Below are 18,677 nucleotides of genomic sequence, written 5' to 3'. Positions count from 1 at the left end.
AAAAAGAAGGAACTTTGAAGCCAACATTTTCGCTGGACTTCTACTGTGCTTCTACTAATGCACCTGAACGCTTAATTTATAGGCAAGGAGTTGGGTTTAAATCGGAAGCAAATGAAAATCCTAATTCGAATAAGATTCCTTATTCAAATCTAGGTTGCAAATTTGATTGGATTCCTAATTTAAATTTGATCCTAATCAAATCACAATTCGAATAGGATTCTTATTCAAATTCGAAATTGAAATTTGATTGGATTTCAACTCAAATCAATTCAAATCCAAATAGGATAAGTATTGCAGTTTAAATCCAAATAAAACAAGGATCCAAGTTCGAATTTTATTATCCTGGTAAAATTTTAGATTTAGGCATATTCCAAATTTTAAAGCTTTACCAAATTCGAATCTCACCATATTTCAAATTGAGCTTACGATAAAAATTCGAATTCAAACTTTATTCAACAAAATACGAACAAAGAAATCATTTTTAAATTCGAAATCTCGGTAAAATTTTAAATTCGGGCATATTCCAAATTTTATAATTTTACCAAATTGGAATCTCAATTTGACCATATTCCAAATCGAGATTGAGATAAAAATTCAAATTTAAATTTTATCTCAATTAAAATTGGTAAAATTTTCAATTTAGGCATATTCCAAATTTTAAAGTTTTACCAAATTCAAATTGGCCATATTCCAAATTGATTGGGATAAAAATTCAAATTCAAGCTTTATCCCATTCAAGTAAAAATTTGTATAATTTTTTGGGCATATTCCAAATTTTACAATTTTAATCTCAATTTGATCATATTTCAAATCGAGATTTTGGTCAAATTTAAATAATAAAATATTTTCAAAATTAATCCAGTTATGTTTGGCATAAATTTCGAAAATAGAGCATTTGTAGAACCACAAATTTTTTGCCAATCATAAACGGTCACGTCACTATCTATTTTAGTTAGGGATCAATTATATATTAACCCTAAATTAAAATTAAAGATAAATTAACAATTTGAAATATGTCACATGTCTTTCATTGGGCCTCTTGATTGAATTAATTGGCTTAATTGGATCACACGAGAATTGAGACTGAAATCAATTTGGTTCACAAATCCATTAGATGGTATTTTGATCCAAAACCCAAATTACCATGAGACCAGGCGGATTAATATTTAAATTTAAATAAATTTAAATCCACTTAAATAATTGGTTTGGGTCCAAAATTATCGTAGCCCAAATGTTTTGAAATTAAATTGGGCTCGTAACCCAAATAAAGCACAATCCATGGGTTGAGTCCAAAATCACTCAAGCCCAAAAGCCGATCAAACCTGTGGAAACCCCTATAAATAGAGGGAGTCTCCTTCATTTTGAGGGATTTAGAATTTCAGAATTGGGAGAATTTACACCAAATTGAATACCTTCTGAACACTTGAAGATTCGAAAACCAACACTTGAAGACTTTCGAAGAAACATAGAACTTCGATCTAAATTCAAGAACAAACATCTCAATCTTCACATCAAGTTCGAGAGAACGAATCGGAGGATAAAGACTAGAGATTAAATTTCATATGCGAGTGTGGGTCCTCGACGACATGACCATGAAATTATCTCATTGTCTGCAACATCTGAAACATCATCAGTTTTAGCTCAAATCTGGGTGCTTCTATTTCAAGCTCCGTAATGACTGGATTAAAGTTGTAGAATGTTGGAGCTGTGTACGCCCTGATTTCTCTATTTGTGTCGTCTGGTAATAAAACAACGTTGAGAGGGGGCACTGCTGCTTCAGGGTCAGCAGCACCAGGGTTTCCATCTACTATCTCCTCAATTCTTACATTCGGACGTAGTGGTGGATTAGGTGGATTCATTCTTGCTACAACTTGGCTCCTTCTCTGTTTTCTTCGGTTTCTATGAAATGTACGCTCTATTTCATGATCAATTATATACTCCAAGCTTTTGAAATCGTTCATACACCTATAATCACATAAAAATGTAAGAAAGAGAAAACTCGATTACCTGTCTATTGCTCAACATAAATCTCTTCTTCGAACACTCCATTTAGGAATACCGACTTCACATCCAGCTGATACACCCTCCATCCGTGCTGAGCTGACACAACCAATAGCAACCTAATATGTCCATCCTTGCAACCAGTGCAAAAGTCTCAAATAAATCAACTCCCCATACTTGTGCATACCCTTTCACCACGGCTTTAAGTTTGTTCATAGAGTCATATGGACTCAATTTGGTTTTGAAAACATATTGGACTCAGAATCACTTTCTTATTTGTAGGCTTCTCTATCCGCTCTGATGTCTTAGTTTTCTCTATCTTTCTCAGCTCCTCTTTCATTGCCTCCATCCACTCCTAATTTCTTTTAGCTTATTCATACCCCGTACGCTTCAACACAACTACACTACTTCTTTCATACACCTCATTCAGTAGTCTAGTCCCTCTAACTGGTATATCATCAACTAGTTCATCAAGATCTAGGAAGACTTCTTGTTGCTTCACCTCTGCTTCTTCTACCAAGTGCCAATAATCAATCAGAGGCGTTGCAAGCTTACCACACGTGAGGACAATGCTTAGGCACCCTATTGAAGCACCTTGACATGTACGACACGAACAAGCAAGTTAAAACACAAGGTAGAGGTGCATTAGCAGGCCAAAGACAAAGATCAAACAGCCATAGCGCTCAATGGAGCGACGTGACACTTTGAACTTCAAGTGTCCACTGCATATTAAGCCAGCACTGTGGCGCTTCCTTATAGCAACACTACACTAATGCAATATCTTTTTATAAATTTTAGGGGATGTTGGTATTGCTGAAAGAGAACACATCGAGGGATATATGGATTAGCAAATATGATGAAATTGGAGGAAAAGGGAGACAATTGAAGACTTGAGAAAAGAGATTTTCGAGGCTCGAGATTGAAACGGTTGATTTGGGATGGCAAGCGACATGATGACATTAATTTCTTCTCCTTTCCCTTAACTCATTTGATATTGCTATGAGATTTGGTTTAGAACTTCTTTGTTCAAACTAAGTTATGAGAAGCTAGATTTCTTATTCCTAATGATTGATGTAACTACATTGATTTATTATTTGTTTCTCATGATTAAAAGGATCTAATTGTTGTATATATGTCTCTATTCTATATGCTCTGGAGCGTTGATTTAATCTAGAATCGAGTTGCATAATGGAAGGAATTTTATGATCAAAAGATTTAGAAATCCTTTAATTAAAGTCATTAAGACTTGTTCATCAAAGCCTCGATGTGTTACTAAAACTAGATTAGGAGTGATCCGCCATAGTCGAAAATCCAATTTTGACGGACAAAAGTCGACAGTCAATCCGTTTTTATTTTGAAAAACCAAATAGTCAATGAGTTGGCTCATCCCATATCAAAGCAAACCAATCAGCCTGATCGATTTGTTAATTTAAAAATAAAAACTTAAATTTAAATTTATATATAAATAAATAAAAACTCCACCAATCCCCACCCATTGTTTAGCCTACTGCATTCACGTAAATCCTATTTTCTCTCTCTTTTTTTTTTCACACTTCTTCTAGTTGTTTGATATCCACATCTCATTTTCTCTCTTTTTTCTTTTTAATATTCTCATTTTGTTCTTGTAGTTCTCTCTTTCAAGTTTCATTTCTCTCCCCCTTCCTTTCTTCCGTCCTCTCTGATTCTCCCCCTCACATTTCTGCATTTCAATCACGCAGCCCAAGCACAAGTCTTCCTCTACCATCTACCAAAAACCGATCAAGACTGAACCATCAGTCGATTTGTACAAAAGTAAGAAAAACATAAGTTTCCAACTGACCGAAACTAAATGGTCAATTTTTGGCATCAGCTTTGAGCGAAACCAACACCGACCAACCAATGAACACCCTTGAGAAATATTGGTTGCTTAATTGGCAAAAGGAGTTAACTATGCTTCAAGAAAGGCAATTGAGAGCTTAAAGACATGTTTGGTTGGAATCTCGAATTTTGTTTCTTATTCACTAAATCCAATATCTAGTGAATATGCATTTGGTAGGATTTGAGAAATTCGTTTTTTAAAACTCCTTCTGCATTCTATGATCCAAATAATAGAAATTCTAAAAACAACTTTTTTATGTTGTTTTCAAATTCAGAATTTGAAATTTTAAAATGCAGAATTATATTAAAAATGATAAAATCTTTGATAAATATATTACTTCGTACTATAAACTTATTTATGTTTTTTAAAATTAATATGTAAAATATAATATATTCTAAATTATATAATGCGGTAAAATAATAATTATACAACATTCATAAGAATAATGTTAATAAATTAATCAATATAACTTTAGATTAAACTAAATATTTAGTTTGTAACTACTTCTAGTTTACCTATATATTATATATATATTACTAAATACACGATGAACAATTTTTTAAATTGAAATTCAATTATCAAATCTGCTACCAAATACATATTTGAAAATACTAAGAGCAAAAAATACAACTTTTGTTTTCATTAAATTTCTTGTTTTTAGATTTCTGTTTTCTGATTATCAAACCAACCCTAAATTTTCCAACCTATATAATTGAAAATTGTTTTGATCTTGAATTGAATATTTAATTAACCGCTTCACAAATCTAGGACCTTCCTCCTGATTTTCTCTCGGCCTTTGTTGATTATTCATTATTTTATTATCTTATATTGGTAATAATTTGATTATGAGCAATTGTATTAGTAATACTTAACTGAACTAAAAACCTAATCAAGGAGACGACACTCTTATCATTCATCATTATCTTAAAACTTGACCAAATACACTTACAATAAACAACTTTCATTGTAATAGTACTTAAACTCGGTGAACTCTCCATGTTCCGCAACACTTTAAATGCACGCCTTTTCGCCCTCTTCCGAGCAAAATTCTCCTGGACAAAGATTTGCATCAGCAACCAAAGGTCGTACTCTTAGTAAACCTAGTGTCTTCCCCATTTGAACTACTCCTTGAGAATTTTCCAAAACCGAGACAGTAAGACACATTGTCTGTATAATTAACTACACAGAATGCAATAAAATTAAGTAGAGCTAACGTTTAATAGGGCAAAGGACAATAAAGGCTTAGTCGCTACTAATTGTCTCCTCCCTATTACTATTAAATGGTCGATTCATCTAAGCTAACACTAAGGCCAATTGGTCCAAGTTTCCTACTCCATGTCTTCTTTGGACTTGACTCCCCCCAGAGGTCAGCCAACGGAAGCTTGCCTCCCAACCCTCGGCTCAACTCTAGCCTTTACACCACCATCCTCAATGGTGACTCTAATAGCACCGAAGGTACTAGTAAGGTACAACTCTCAGAATCTCCTCAAAAGCACGGCTACGAGGGTGTGAGCATCGATGGGTCGGGTCAGTTTTTAGCCAACCCCAACACCAAAAACCAACTTAGTCGGTATCCAAATCTGGAAACCGATGGTTTTTCTAAGCATCTTTGCATCGGCCGACCAACCATCAATTCGATCGGTCAGTTTGTCAAAAAACCAACACTTAGATATTAAAAAAAAATAAGATTTGAGAGGGGCGAGCACTGCGAAACAAAGAAGAAGATGACAGTGAGGGTGCGATGCGCCAGTGGAAACTGAAAAGTGAGCACTTCTTTGACCAAACCGACCGATCATGAGTCTTTCTTTTTTTTTTTTTGTAAAACCGACTCCAACCGAAGCTTTTATCAGACCGACCGACCAACGTCAGTACGATCAGTTTTGGTCTGTCGAATCGGTTTTTCAGTCTTCTATGCTCACCCTAACAACCTCTAGAGCCACCAACCTTGATTATTGTCTATTAAAACTTTGTATGAGAGAAACATTTTTATGATTTGACTTGAGTGGTGAGAAAGACTCAAATTTATACAGACCATATGAGCTCAGACTAAGCACGCAGTTTACCAAGAATACAAGGAAAATAAAGTCTTAGCAAAATTCCTAATTTAGAGCTGAATTAGTTCAGATTGATTCCTACACCTACTTTGAGAGTTCTTCATCAGCAGACCCAACTTTTACCTCAAGAAGCCTATTCTAAAGCACTTCTTCTCCATTTGAGGCCAACGCAGGATTTCCTATTCTTTGGTCATGGGTGCGTCTCAAGATTGAAGTCATGCTGTATGGTAAAAGAAAACAAGAGGTCAAGAGCACAGGCAAAATAACTCCACAAACTGAAGAGACATTTTCCCAGTTTGACAGAAAGCTCCAAGTCATGAGATTGCTCAAACAAGATTATGTGCAGATGGCTCAACTTGGTTAGTATTGTTCAATGGGCCCGACCCTCTAAACGAGCTTGCAAGATCAATTCCCTTCATTGCATCCCTCAAATTGTTGATCTACAAGCTAGCAAACATGACCACATGCTCTTTATGTCCTTATGCTTAAGTGAGCATTTAACTAAAACCTTTAAGAGCATCATGCTAGCTCTTGGACACCAAACACTTTCCTAATATCGGTAAGACTCACCTTAAATCCCGCTCGATGCACCAAAACTAAGACCTCGAGAAGCACTCTCTTGGGGGATCACTTAAGACAACAAAGCACTTCCTAAACAAATTAGGATGAGGAGGCTGCTGTTTGATCTGAGAAGAGATCTTTAAACATCGAGACCATTGAGCAATATTATGACAATCCTAGCCATCAAACTTATAGAAGTCTAAATTAGACCATAATCTACCTAAACCATTGACAATTAGTGTCAACAAAGCATTCCTTGCTTCGTCACTCCTTTGCTTGAGTTCCTGTGAAAAATATCTCAACCATGCTCTCACTACCATTCGCCATCACACATCGTTGATGAGATCAAATCAATGAACGAAGTCAACCAGGATGAAATCCAAAACAAGCGAGGTAATAGGGAAGGCTGCTTCTAACTAGGGTATGATCACTGAAAATCAAATGGCTCTAGATCGATGTATAAACCAATTAACATAGGCTCTATAAGAAGCACGTCATGATTGCAACCTTCACAAACACGAAACAGCCCTTGAATGCCCCTCAAATCTTACTATCTTCATAAATATTATAAACAAAGCATGCCATGTCTCATATAGGGCCAATTGCCACAAAATAACAATTACTGATTCAAATTACTATCTACTCGACATTGAAGTCTAATTGAGCAAGGAGTAAAGGGTAAACTATAAAAGCTATTTCTTTGTTTCAGACTCAAACCCAACCACACAGCCCATGTCAGGCTCACATGGGCAGCAAGTCTCAGCCTAGCTTCACACTCTTAAGCAAACATAGTCGGGCTCTCTTCATGCTCATCTTAAGCATCCAAGATATAGTCATCTGCTTAGCCCTGCACTAACGCAAACATAAATGCATAGGCACACCCTTACGTGCTTGCAACTGTGCTTCATCAATCCAAGCACACAACATGTTATTGCCTTTTGATCTTCCCCAAATTCAGCTTGTCACGAATCTTCGGAAATCAAGAAATGATCTTTTTGAACTCTATACAATCAAATCAAGATTCCGATCACCATTCAACTCAAACATCTAGCTCCACCTATAAAAATGCGCCCTCACCACGTTACACCTTCCATGTTCACGAGCATCCAAGTGCACAAAAATGACTCTTTTCTAAATTTGATTCATCTTATTTCATCATCAGAACCCTCAAACTTAATCGCCGCAGCCACTTCAACAAGCAACACACCACCATAAATTGAATGCTCTACTAACACATATCTCTCTTCATTGCAGGAACTTTCAATCATTTTGGTAGATTCTGACCCCTAAAAATTGCACGTATTTTTGCAGCCTTAAAAACATAAAAATTAAAAAGGACAAGATATCATTCTCGTATAAGCTCATATGGAAATGAAACATGCAACCATGCAAGAGCTGAATTTTGTTTACAGTAAACAATACATGGACAAACATTCAAGAACACTATCAATTTCAAGAGCACCAATAGCAGCAGGAAAATAAAGAAGGGATGCGACCAGTTTGGCGAATATAATCTGCTTTCTGCTCAGCTATCCCAGCTTGGCGGTTTCTCTTGGCTTCTGCTGCCGCTAGCTTTTCTTCAGCTTTGTGTCTTACTGCTGCTAGTTTGTTCATAAGCCTATCGTGTGCCTGACCTCTCATTCTCTCTATTCTGACCTGCATAAACCAAAGTAGATTGTATACATGATTTACTTTTAAAAGATTGATATTTAAGGTTTTATATTTAACTCTTTTAGCTGGAAAAATTTTAAATGCTAATTACGAATTGAGTAATCCAAACACATTACGATAGGGTTCAACTATTATTCAGTAAAGTACTAGATTGTATACATGATTCACTTTTGAAAATTTGATATTTAAGGTTTTATATTTAAGTTTCTTAGCTGGAAAATTTTTTAATGCTAATTATGAATTTGATTAATCCAGACGATACAGTTCAACTATTATTGATATCAGAAAGGTACATATCCAACGGCAGATTCAAGATCTCCCGTACTTTCCACTCTCCTAGACTCGAGCCAAAAACAAAAGTTACCTCTTCTCACCATACGTAAAGTCTCCTAATCAGAAACTACTTAGCCTTACATCACAGCTAACTGACCATACGAGTCCCACAAGTCTTAACAAATTGGCCCACAAACTTGACTCACCCCCTTTTAACCCTCCTTTTGTGATTCGGGTTAATAAAATAACCACGGTTTATTATATTATTATCTATCCAAATAAAACTGCATTAGTGTTTCAAAGCACAAGGAACACACCTTAAAGGCCACGAGCTTCTTAAACACCTTAAAGAGAGAAGCAACAAAAAGACATCGCCTGCGAGGCGCACTTAATAAAAGAATAAGTAAATATTATTTGCAACAGTTATAGGTAAAAAGAATACTCAATTTTTAAAATGTGAAAATATCAACAAAATTATTTAATATTTAAATAAAAATTAACTTAAATAATTATGAGGAAGGAGAAATAATTTGAAAATAAATTGGGATAGAAATTCTTTTTAAACTAGGGTAAAGTGCTCCAAATGCAGGTTTGTTTTTATTGGAGCAAAAATATTGCCATTTGACAATTTGCCTTGCATGCAGTTAGCATTTCTTTAATGCTGGCATCTAGCAGTTAAATTCTCCTAGGAAATGTAAGAATGAAAGAGAGAAGCTCCATCTGACTTTTCTTATGCTTCTTCGATTCGACCCTTCTCCTCCTTCCTTTTCTTCTTCATCAGACCCTTCTTTCTTCTTCTTGACACTAACTAGCACTTAACTCATTCCCCCAAAATCCCTTTACCTTTTTTTTCACATACCATAATACCACTAGGTCAACTAATGATGGTATCTCAATGGTAACTCCACGGTTAGAATAGATGATGTCATTCAAAAATAGCATCGAGTAGTCAGCGGAGGGTAACAAACCTCAACTCTCCTCATTTCGGCTTCTGTTTTTGCTTTCTGATGATTTTCCCATGCTTGAATTTTCATCTCTTCACGTTTGAACCTGTAGATCATGATCACAATTGATCAAATATTGCAAGGTAATCATATTGAAAATTCAAGTCATGGGAAAGCACTGCAAAAGTATGAAATGGCTGGAATAAATAATCTGTAGACGTATAAAAATAATGAACGCTAGCTATTGTTAATTGTGGAGTAGTTAATTTTGTGAGCCAAGGATGTGGTACATAAAATATTGTCTGGTAAATTGCCCTAGAACATGTAGTCCACTGTTTTTTTTTCAGATCATTAGATGTTAAATATTCCAATATAAGCTAAAATAACATAATAGAAGTTTAGAGTTACTCCATCAGTCAAAAATTGAACGTTGTGGCATGACTACAATTAGGGTCCGACGTCCGAGTATGTAGAGTGGTCAATTTAGCCACTAAAAATAGTTCACTGCACATGCTTATTATGTTGATGCGTTATGCTATTTCCCCAAGCCAAAGAGCGATACTGGTTCATAAAGGACTCAACTTTTTTGATGAGGACTCGGTGCCTTGACACATGGTCATGTGAAAGTATTCAGTTCATCAAGAATCATTAAGAGAAAAAATTAACTCAGTAGCTGTAATTTCAAAACTGATCAAATGAAGCACTTCAACCATACACTTCTTCCATGCAAGAGTATAGTATTTAAGATCTGGGAATGGTGATAGGAATATGAATAAAAACATATGATGAAACAGAATCCAAAGCTGAGAGTGTTTTGTGTCTCATTTTTTTTCTTTTATATAAGGCTTTATGGAGTGTGTAAAGCTTGGTAAAATTATGGAAAAGGTTACCTAGCCATATACTTGGCTTTCTCAGCCTCCTCCCATGCTGCTGCCCGTGTTTCAATCACACTTTTAGCTGGTCGTTCAGTTGCAACAGTTTTAAGTGAAGTGGAGGCATCTTTATCTTCCTCCTCCTTGCTGGCCCATGCAGCAATGTTCAGTTTCCCCAATTGTGTACCAAGAACCATTATCTCTCTTCTAGTTTTCAATTGTATCTCCTTCTCAGATAACTCTGTGTTAGAATCTACACGGTCTGCCGCTGTGGTCAGAGTCAAAGATGAAGTTGGTGCAGCTCTCCCAGGAGTCGATGGTACAGAAGAAGTTGGACTACGCATTGGTGTTGTTGCTCTCACAGGAGTACCGGTCCTGGAAGGTTCTTGACTTGCAATAGGTGTCATCTCTGTACCCATATCCCTCATTGACACAGAACGAGCTGTTGTGGGAGGAGGAATAAATGTAGTTGCAGTCTGAATGGCCAGAGTTGAATCATGTTGGCTAAGACTAACTGCAGAAGGTGTACAGAACAAATAGAATAAGTGAAGCCCAATTTTCCTAAGTACGTTTTTTCTCCTGCAAATGGGTTCACATTAAAGATTACATAAACAGCTGCAAACTCGCAGTGTCCAAATCAGAGTTCAAATCATTTTCCCCAGTGGATTTCATGTCAAATAAGAAAATCAGCAGTAACTATGATGGAACAGGGGATGAAGAAAAATAAGTTCCTAGCACGGAAGGTTTGGACAATTTGAAGGAAATGTACCAGCACATATGTGACATTATGATTCAAAAATCAGAGAAACTCAATTACAAAACAACCTCGTGTTTTGCATTACAATTCACCTTCTTAACCTTCCAAGTTTAAACACAAACTATTATTCTTCAGGTTCACAAAACAGAAACTTAACAAACAGACCAAGAGAAGCCACATGAGAGGAGTCCAAAATGTTCAATCTATAATTGCAAATTCAGTAGGGTAGATATATACTATAACCTGCAAAACTATGACGTATAGAAATACCAAATGAAAGGAACAACTAAAAGTTCATTTTTTGGTACTCATTTTCAACTTGAGATTCCAAGATTTAGATCATAGCATTATTTGCAAGTTTTCCTAGGATTTTTTTATTCAAGATTTAATCTGAAAAAAAATTTTGACAACATGCTAAATGCCATAACCTCTAACGTCAAGATAAATAATTTAACAATGAAGGCCAAATATTGTAAAAGGTTCGGAGGACCAGAAACCTTTAAATTACAAACATGATAGTTAAGAAATAAATCTTCACCAGCCAGTTCCAGGCTAGACTATTAAGATAACAATTAAGAAATACCGTACAACTAAAATTTTATATAAACTGCATGTTCTTACTTGCCGACTTGCCAACAGAGTTCTCAATCATCAACACAGGCTTGCCATGTGAATCTTCAACTGCGCATGGATGAGAATCCCAAGTAACAAATTTCTGGGCAATGCTTCCAATGTTAGCTTCACTACTATCAATCTGCTTTGTATCTGGTTCTTCAAAATCAACAACTTTTCTGTCTGGAACTTCAACCACCACCTTCAAAGATGGTTGTCGACTACCATGACCAATTCCTAATTTTCGTGATCCAAAAAGTTGTCCAGCCTGAGTCTGAGATTGCCCTGTTTTGGGTCTATTTGAAGTAGGACTTGCGATCCACTTCTGAGCATCATCCCACTTGGATGGTGCTGGCTTAGAGAACGGCCCCAGGGGAACTCGTGTAGACTTCTCTGACTTCTGAAACTCAAAGGTTGAATTGAGCAGTGATGAACCATCCTGCCCACTATCATAGTTACAAGTGTTGTCCTTCAACCTATGATCATTAACCATCTCCGACACCAATGAATCAGCTTTTCTTGAAGTCGAGCATTCTGGAAAGACACTGACCACATCCACATCTTTGCAAATATCAGATCCGCTACTGCCTATTAGAAACATCTCAACTTCAATAAAACAGCCAAACTCACTGGATGAGATCCAGAAGTTCAGTTTAATTCATAAACTATGAATCCTTGTAATTAGCACCTCGTAAAACAACAACAAAGTGAAGTACAAGATTTCAAAGACAATAAATCAACGTCTTTTTGTTCTAAATGAACCAATTGAAGTATATCTCTAGGAATGACTTCAAAATATTGAAAACCAGAGCATAATAGGCATTTGTTAGCTAAATGCATTCTGGACCTCTGGTTTTTCTTTTTTATATTTTCTTTCCCTTTAAGTTTTCTCTATGGATTATACCAAGACAAAAGATTTATGGAAATACTACACCTTCTCTGGCTGACTACTAAGAGGGTGAAGGACAACACAAAACCTCTACCTCTAATGGAAGCTTCATTTTCTTTCCTATTCTGGTGCCTTCTTCTCAACACCCTGTTCAATTTCTAGAAAACAAGAAATGAGCATAAAAAGGTTACCAGCTTCATCGATCTGCAGAGCTTGAGATGACAAGTTGTAAGTGGATCCAAGCTCAAGCTCCTCCTCCTCCTCCTTCCTCTTCTTCTCCAACCCAAGCAGCATATTCCTGAGCTTTCCAGGCGAAAATCCCCCGCCACCACTAGCCTGCACACACACTCCAAGTCCCGAACCAAAAAATGCCGCATCAGATAGCAGCAAAAACGCAAATATAAACAACCCAAAATGAGAATGTGACGGATCATAAGAAAAAAAAACCCAATAAACGAAACTCAGAAAACAAACATCGGAAAGAGAGAGAAAAAGGAGAGAATGAAGCGAAAACCTGAGGCTTCTGGATCCGCTCGTAGTCCATGAAACTCGTCTCGGATTCTGCAGAAGAAGAAGACAAAGGGTTTCAGCAATCCTCGAATCCTACATTGAGGTCGAGGCTGTGCGCTAATGGGTGGAGATTCCAGAGTCAAAGGTTGGAATTGGTGAAGCTTAGAAAGAGAGTCCAATCCCTTTCGCGAAGCATGTGTAGTGTACTGCTTCACTTCATCTGCACTGTACCGCTCTGCTTCCTTACGCCATTTTCGTCCTCTTCTGGTAAAACCATGGAAGGAAAAACACTTTATTCTCTCTCTCTTGCTCCCTTTTTTTCTTCTTCGTTTTTAACAGTAAATTTGAATTTGAATTTTGTTCCTGCTTTCTTCATTTGCGGCTTCACACAATCTTTAGGACATGATTACAAATCCAAATTGCTGTTTTTTTTGTATTTTAAGAAAATTTTTGAAATCCAAATCCCTGCTTCGGAATAAAATTTTGCCATTTTTTTCCATTGACTTCGACTAGACTCTGCCCTCTGGTCGCTGAATTTTATTGCGTGACTACCCTTCTTTTACCCAGATTAACATATTTAACTGATTTCGGAACAAGGCTCTAAGCATAATTGATTTGTAAAATAAGAAAGATTTGATTTTAAATTTTTCTAAATTTAATTTTTTAATTTGTCAGGTAGAATCAATCGAAATGGAAGTAATCTTCCCAATGAAAAAAGTGATTTTAGCAATGTCATTGCCGAAATTACACTCAAACATACACTTATTGTAAAAATTATTTATAAAATATTTATAGACACCGTATTAATTTATAAAATATTTATAGACACCGTATTTGATCCGGCTCGTTTATGTTAAAAAAAAATTATTATTATTATTGATACATTGATTATTGATTATTTTATTATGTTTATTGATTTAGTTTAAAATAATATAATTTATTTTATCTTAAAGTTTTAATTAAAAGTATATTATGTTTTGAAAGGAATTTGGTTATTATTATTTATTATTATTAAGATTTTTTTTTTAAAAAAAATGATTATGAAAAGGTTTTCTTCTCTCTCCTTTCTCCTCTCTTCCCTATTTTCCTGGTCAAAACCAGAGTAACGTGTCATTTCTCCACGCTCTTACTCCTCTTTCTCTAATATTAACATAAGTGACCGTTGTTCCTTTTAGTATTTAAGAGGAGAGGTAGCACACTAAAGGAGGACAAAAAAATTAGAGAGCAATGTAGCTAGAGGAAACCCATACACATAGAGAGGAGAAAAAAAATCAAATCATTCGCTTCCTTCTTTTTTTACCATCATCTTCTCTTCTTCTTCACCCACACTGACGACCTCCGACCCCGATCAACTCCGACAGTGGCGCAAATTAATTCCGACGAACCTGTTCGGATATACACTTCCTAGACCTGCAACATTCTGGGAGTCTCTGTTTAAAACTACCTAGGTGAGAAGGTGAGTTTGGAAATAGAAAAAAAGAAAACTTTGGGCTTTAAACAGAATATTTATTTAAGTGAAGAAGAGAAAACGTTTTTTCAAAACTATATTATGGGGAATGCAAGTGTTTTTTTTATTAAATAATAATAATAAGAAAAATGTTGTTTTGGAAAGAGAATTTTTTTTAATAAAGTTTTTTTTATTAAAAAGAACAAAGTTTTTTAAAAGGAATGAAAATAAAAGATTGTGAAAATTAAATTTTTATTTAAAATAGTAAGATTTGTTTTCTTCGTATGATTTTTTTTAAGATTTTGTTTTACGTTTTAAATAATATTTTTAAAAAGTAAGTAAAGATTTGTTATTTAAGTTTTGGAAAAAGTGAATAAGATCTTTTTTTTAAATAAGTTTGCTTTAAATAGTTTTTTTTTCATTATAGTTTTTTTTCTTTTTTTTCTTTTTTATCAAATTTCAAAAATAAAAGATTTGTGTCTTTAAAAGGAATCTTAGTATACATCTTTAGGTGTTGGCATAGTGGTAAGATGCTTGCTAATAAATTGCATGACTAAGATCGAGTTTGTGCTTGTGCAGATTTTTTTTTATTTTGTCATTGTTTTTTATTAAATAATTATTTTACATAAAAGTTTTTTTTTTTAAACAAATTTCAAAAATAAAAAGTTTGTATTATAAAAAAGAATTTTAAGTTATATTTTAAGGTGTTGGTATATTGGCAAGACACTTGGGTGTTAATACTCATGGCTCTAGTTCAAGTTCTTACGTGCTTTAAATTAAATTCTATTTCATTTTTTTAATCATTTTTTTAATAATTATTTCGGAAGCTCCAATGACGGAAATTGGGACTTTCCAATATTCTCAAGGTGATAATTTGTTTTTCTAATGGTCTTTGCGCCACTCATGCTTATTGGTTCATATTTTATCATAAAATATGAAGCAATAAATTTGGGACATTTAAAATCAAACACAAAAATATTTTTCTTTTTGGACCAAATATAAAAGGATCATTTTCGACAAAATATGGAATCGTTTTCGAACGGGTGTCGTAGGACGCTAACACCTTCCCTACACTCAACTGACTCTCGAACCAAAATTCTGTTTTCGTAGACCAAGTTTTTTTAAATAGGTGATCAATCACATCTTGTAGATGATTGGTGGCGACTTCAAACCCTAAACTCGGAAGAGACCCATCAGGGGATGACGTTGGCCGCTCCGCGTCGCGATGACGTTGCGACAGCATGGCTACTCCATTGGGGACCTTTAGAGAGTCAAGCCATTATTTTTGTCATTTATTATCCTATTATATTTCTTTTTTTTTCTTTCTTGTTCGCTTTGTTTTTTTTTATGTTGTATTATTAATTTGATTTGGCATCACATGCATCTCGCACAAATACACAAGCCTCCTACCTGAGCTTTACCTTTAAAATTAGATCGGAGACTGAGTAGTGTGACCTTCGTGGAATTTCGATTCTCGTGTAGGCACATGAAAGTCTCATCTCAAGTTGACCATACTGCGTAAGCGTATGGAAGATTTGGGGGCCGCTTTCCTCTAAGTTGTGTAGGCATTAACTTTACACTAATTTTAGCATCAGATTTCTGCTATTTATTTATTTGTTTGTTTAGTTTGTTTCTGTTGGTTTTAATAAAGTGATTCGTTTAAAAGAGTCTCATGCATTTACATAAGTTACTCATTTCTCACTTAATAATCGTTATTTTTTACAACAATAAAAAAAAAAGAGTTTCGCAACTTTCCCTTTTCCTTTAAATTTATTTTCTGCCAATTTTACCAAAATTGACCTAAGTCTTAAATCAATAAGATTGACAGTAAATTAAAGCATGAGTTCCAGTAAGGCTCCTACCCAAGACTGGAGAGAGCAAGACCAAGAAATTGTCCGTCAATGGTCAGAAAACATGCAGCATACTCATGGTGACGCATTATCACAGAATGTCATCATGCCAGTTCAAAATGTAACGTTTCCAGAAAATTAGTTGGATATCTTGAAACGTTTATGGGAAGCTTTAAGACCAGATAGAAAAACCCAATTCATAAAAAAGTATGGCCACATAGCGCAGCTCCTGTACGTGCGAGTCAACTTCTCAGTGTTGAGAGCATTAGTTCGACATTGGGATCCGGCCTATAAACTTTACTTTTAGCTCAATGGATATAACCCCAACTATCGAGGAATATCACACTCTTTTATAAATACCACTGCAAGAGAAAATTGAGGTTTATTCCTATGATGGTGAGTTTACGTTGAAAAGAGCAGTATTGCTGCTTGTAGAGAAGATATCTGCTGTGAGATTGAAAAACATATGAAAAGGAAGGGAGAAAACACATGCTTGCCGATAGAATATATCTTGAGTCTTCAGTAGAGATTCGTTAATGAAGAAAGGGAGCTATCGCTATTAGCTCTATGCTTATTCAACTTGGTTTTATTCTCTAAAGTTAGTGGGTACGTTGAAGAGCGGGTGGTCAAGCTATTTTTCAAGGTAGAGATGGAGGTTAATCTCGTAATTCCCATCCTTGCAGAAACCTTCCGAGCACTAAACTTTCGCAGATCGAAAGGAGTAGGGAAATTTATAGATTGTGCTCAGCTGCTATACATTTGGATCCTCAGCCATATAAATTATCCACCAGAGTTCAAGTGTCCTCAGGTCAAATTTTCAAGATCGTGAAGTAGATTACAAAATCTCATCATTGAATTCAACCAAGGGGATTGGGGTCAAATCCACCCAGGGAAGGAAGAGTGGAGCATTTTCTTTGCAGAACTAAGACCAAAAGAGTGAAGCATTTTCTTTGCAGGACTAAGACCAAAAGATTTGGAGTGGAGGGCTCGATGGATGTCAACCAAATCTATGATGTATAGGTGTGGTAAATTTCACAGTCTACCTTTATTGGGTCCATGGGGATGTGTATCTTATGCCCCATTAATGGTACTGTGCCAGATATGGGTACGTTAGTTTATCCCAGCCACACATGACTTAAGAAACTCTGAATTTGCCTATGATGTTGGGTTTTGCAAAAACAAAATTCAGGAGGTCGCAAAGGCGTGAAAGGCGATTGTCAGAATCCAAAGTGGAAATTACCACGATAATATATTTGAAGGATACGAACAGTGGCATTCAAGTAGAGGAAAAATTGTGGTTCTCCTACCAACCGACAAGGGCAAAGGGAAGCTAGAGGTTCTCACTAGGAGAATTCTTTCTGAAATGAGCCCAAATCAGTCCACTCAGCGGAAGGTTCGCAGGATAGGATACGAGCTACGAGAAAGGAACTCCACATCAGCTAAACAAAGACTACAACTAGGGTTCAATCAAACTATACCTCGAAGCATTGAGCTGGAATTACTGTTGGGTGTGTTGCCCTAAACTCGTAGTTTGTATTTTGTAAAAACAAATGTCTATTTCATAAAGTTTTATTCAATAAATTTGTTGTTGAATCATAGCTTTGCATTGTCCAAAATCCAACAAACTAAACATCCAAGGTTATTTGTGATGTAATCGGGACAATATATATACAGGGTATATAGTTGATATACGGGGTATATATTTGATATACCCCTGATATATGAATGGATAATGTCCCGTGAATAACCTAAAGGGTCTATAGTATATGGATAAGGCTGGGTATCTTATCCTGGCAACACTATGGATACGGCTCACTCTGTAAAGGTTACAGACGACTCGATCCAGGTCGTTCGTGTGGAAACATGCGAGTGGGGGTATCCTATACAATGGGTTTGTATAAGACCGGACCACGAAATAGGCAATCTTTAGATGTAACACCGTTAACTAATAGGTTGCTATTTCTTAGGATGACTAGGCAACTCATTCTCAATCCTAAGTGAGTTATGGACTCCTGCCCGTGAGGGCTCGTCCTTTGATCTGTATGGGTGAGAGTGGCCCGAGTCACCGACTCAACATTCCTACCATTTTGGGGACGAGACCGAGTAGGGAGCTGGGAACATAACTTCACAAGATGGAATTCACTCCTCTCCGACTTTAGGGGAGTAGATGAGTGTTCCCTTAAATGCTGACTCCAGGACTTGAACAAGGGGCCTCACTCTCTCATTGGCCCGAGAGGGACTTCCGGTTATTGGTCGGACCATAGCCGGGTTGTTCATTAGAGGAGCAGTGGTATTTAAGGAGAAAGATGTAACTCAGGGGTAAAACGGTAATTTGACCCAACTTGAGTTACGAACACTCGTGAAGGATTGACTCGTCA

The 18,677-nt window shown here is 35.9% G+C and overlaps 1 protein-coding gene across 3 annotated transcripts; it reads right to left on the bottom strand.

Moving 5' to 3' along the window:
• Positions 1 to 7,802: 7,802 nt before the first annotated feature.
• LOC111021589 (Remorin family protein) lies at positions 7,803 to 13,341 on the bottom strand. Of its 3 annotated transcripts, XM_088117811.1 has the most exons (7): positions 13,007 to 13,341; positions 12,684 to 12,828; positions 11,613 to 12,191; positions 10,253 to 10,748; positions 9,387 to 9,468; positions 8,736 to 8,793; positions 7,991 to 8,130 (listed from the first exon to the last, which is right to left on the bottom strand). In XM_088117811.1, the coding sequence occupies exons 1-6, from the start codon at positions 13,034 to 13,036 to the stop codon at positions 8,764 to 8,766; spliced, it is 1,362 nt and encodes a 453-aa protein (XP_087973937.1). In that variant the 5' UTR covers positions 13,037 to 13,341; the 3' UTR covers positions 7,991 to 8,130; positions 8,736 to 8,763. The 3 variants fall into 3 exon arrangements, with proteins under 3 accessions (XP_022154297.1, XP_022154296.1, XP_087973937.1); XM_022298605.2 differs by lacking the exon at positions 8,736 to 8,793 and having other exon boundaries at positions 7,803 to 8,130; positions 12,684 to 12,839; positions 13,007 to 13,338; XM_022298604.2 differs by lacking the exon at positions 8,736 to 8,793 and having other exon boundaries at positions 7,803 to 8,130; positions 13,007 to 13,338.
• Positions 13,342 to 18,677: the final 5,336 nt, after the last annotated feature.

This window comes from Momordica charantia (genome assembly GCF_013281855.1).
Source record: "Momordica charantia cultivar OHB3-1 chromosome 9 unlocalized genomic scaffold, Mcharantia_2.0 BLBB01000009.1, whole genome shotgun sequence".
NCBI lineage: Eukaryota > Viridiplantae > Streptophyta > Magnoliopsida > Cucurbitales > Cucurbitaceae > Momordica > Momordica charantia.
The sequence above is the reverse complement of the archived record's forward strand: the minus strand, read 5'-3'. Positions and strand labels throughout refer to the sequence as shown.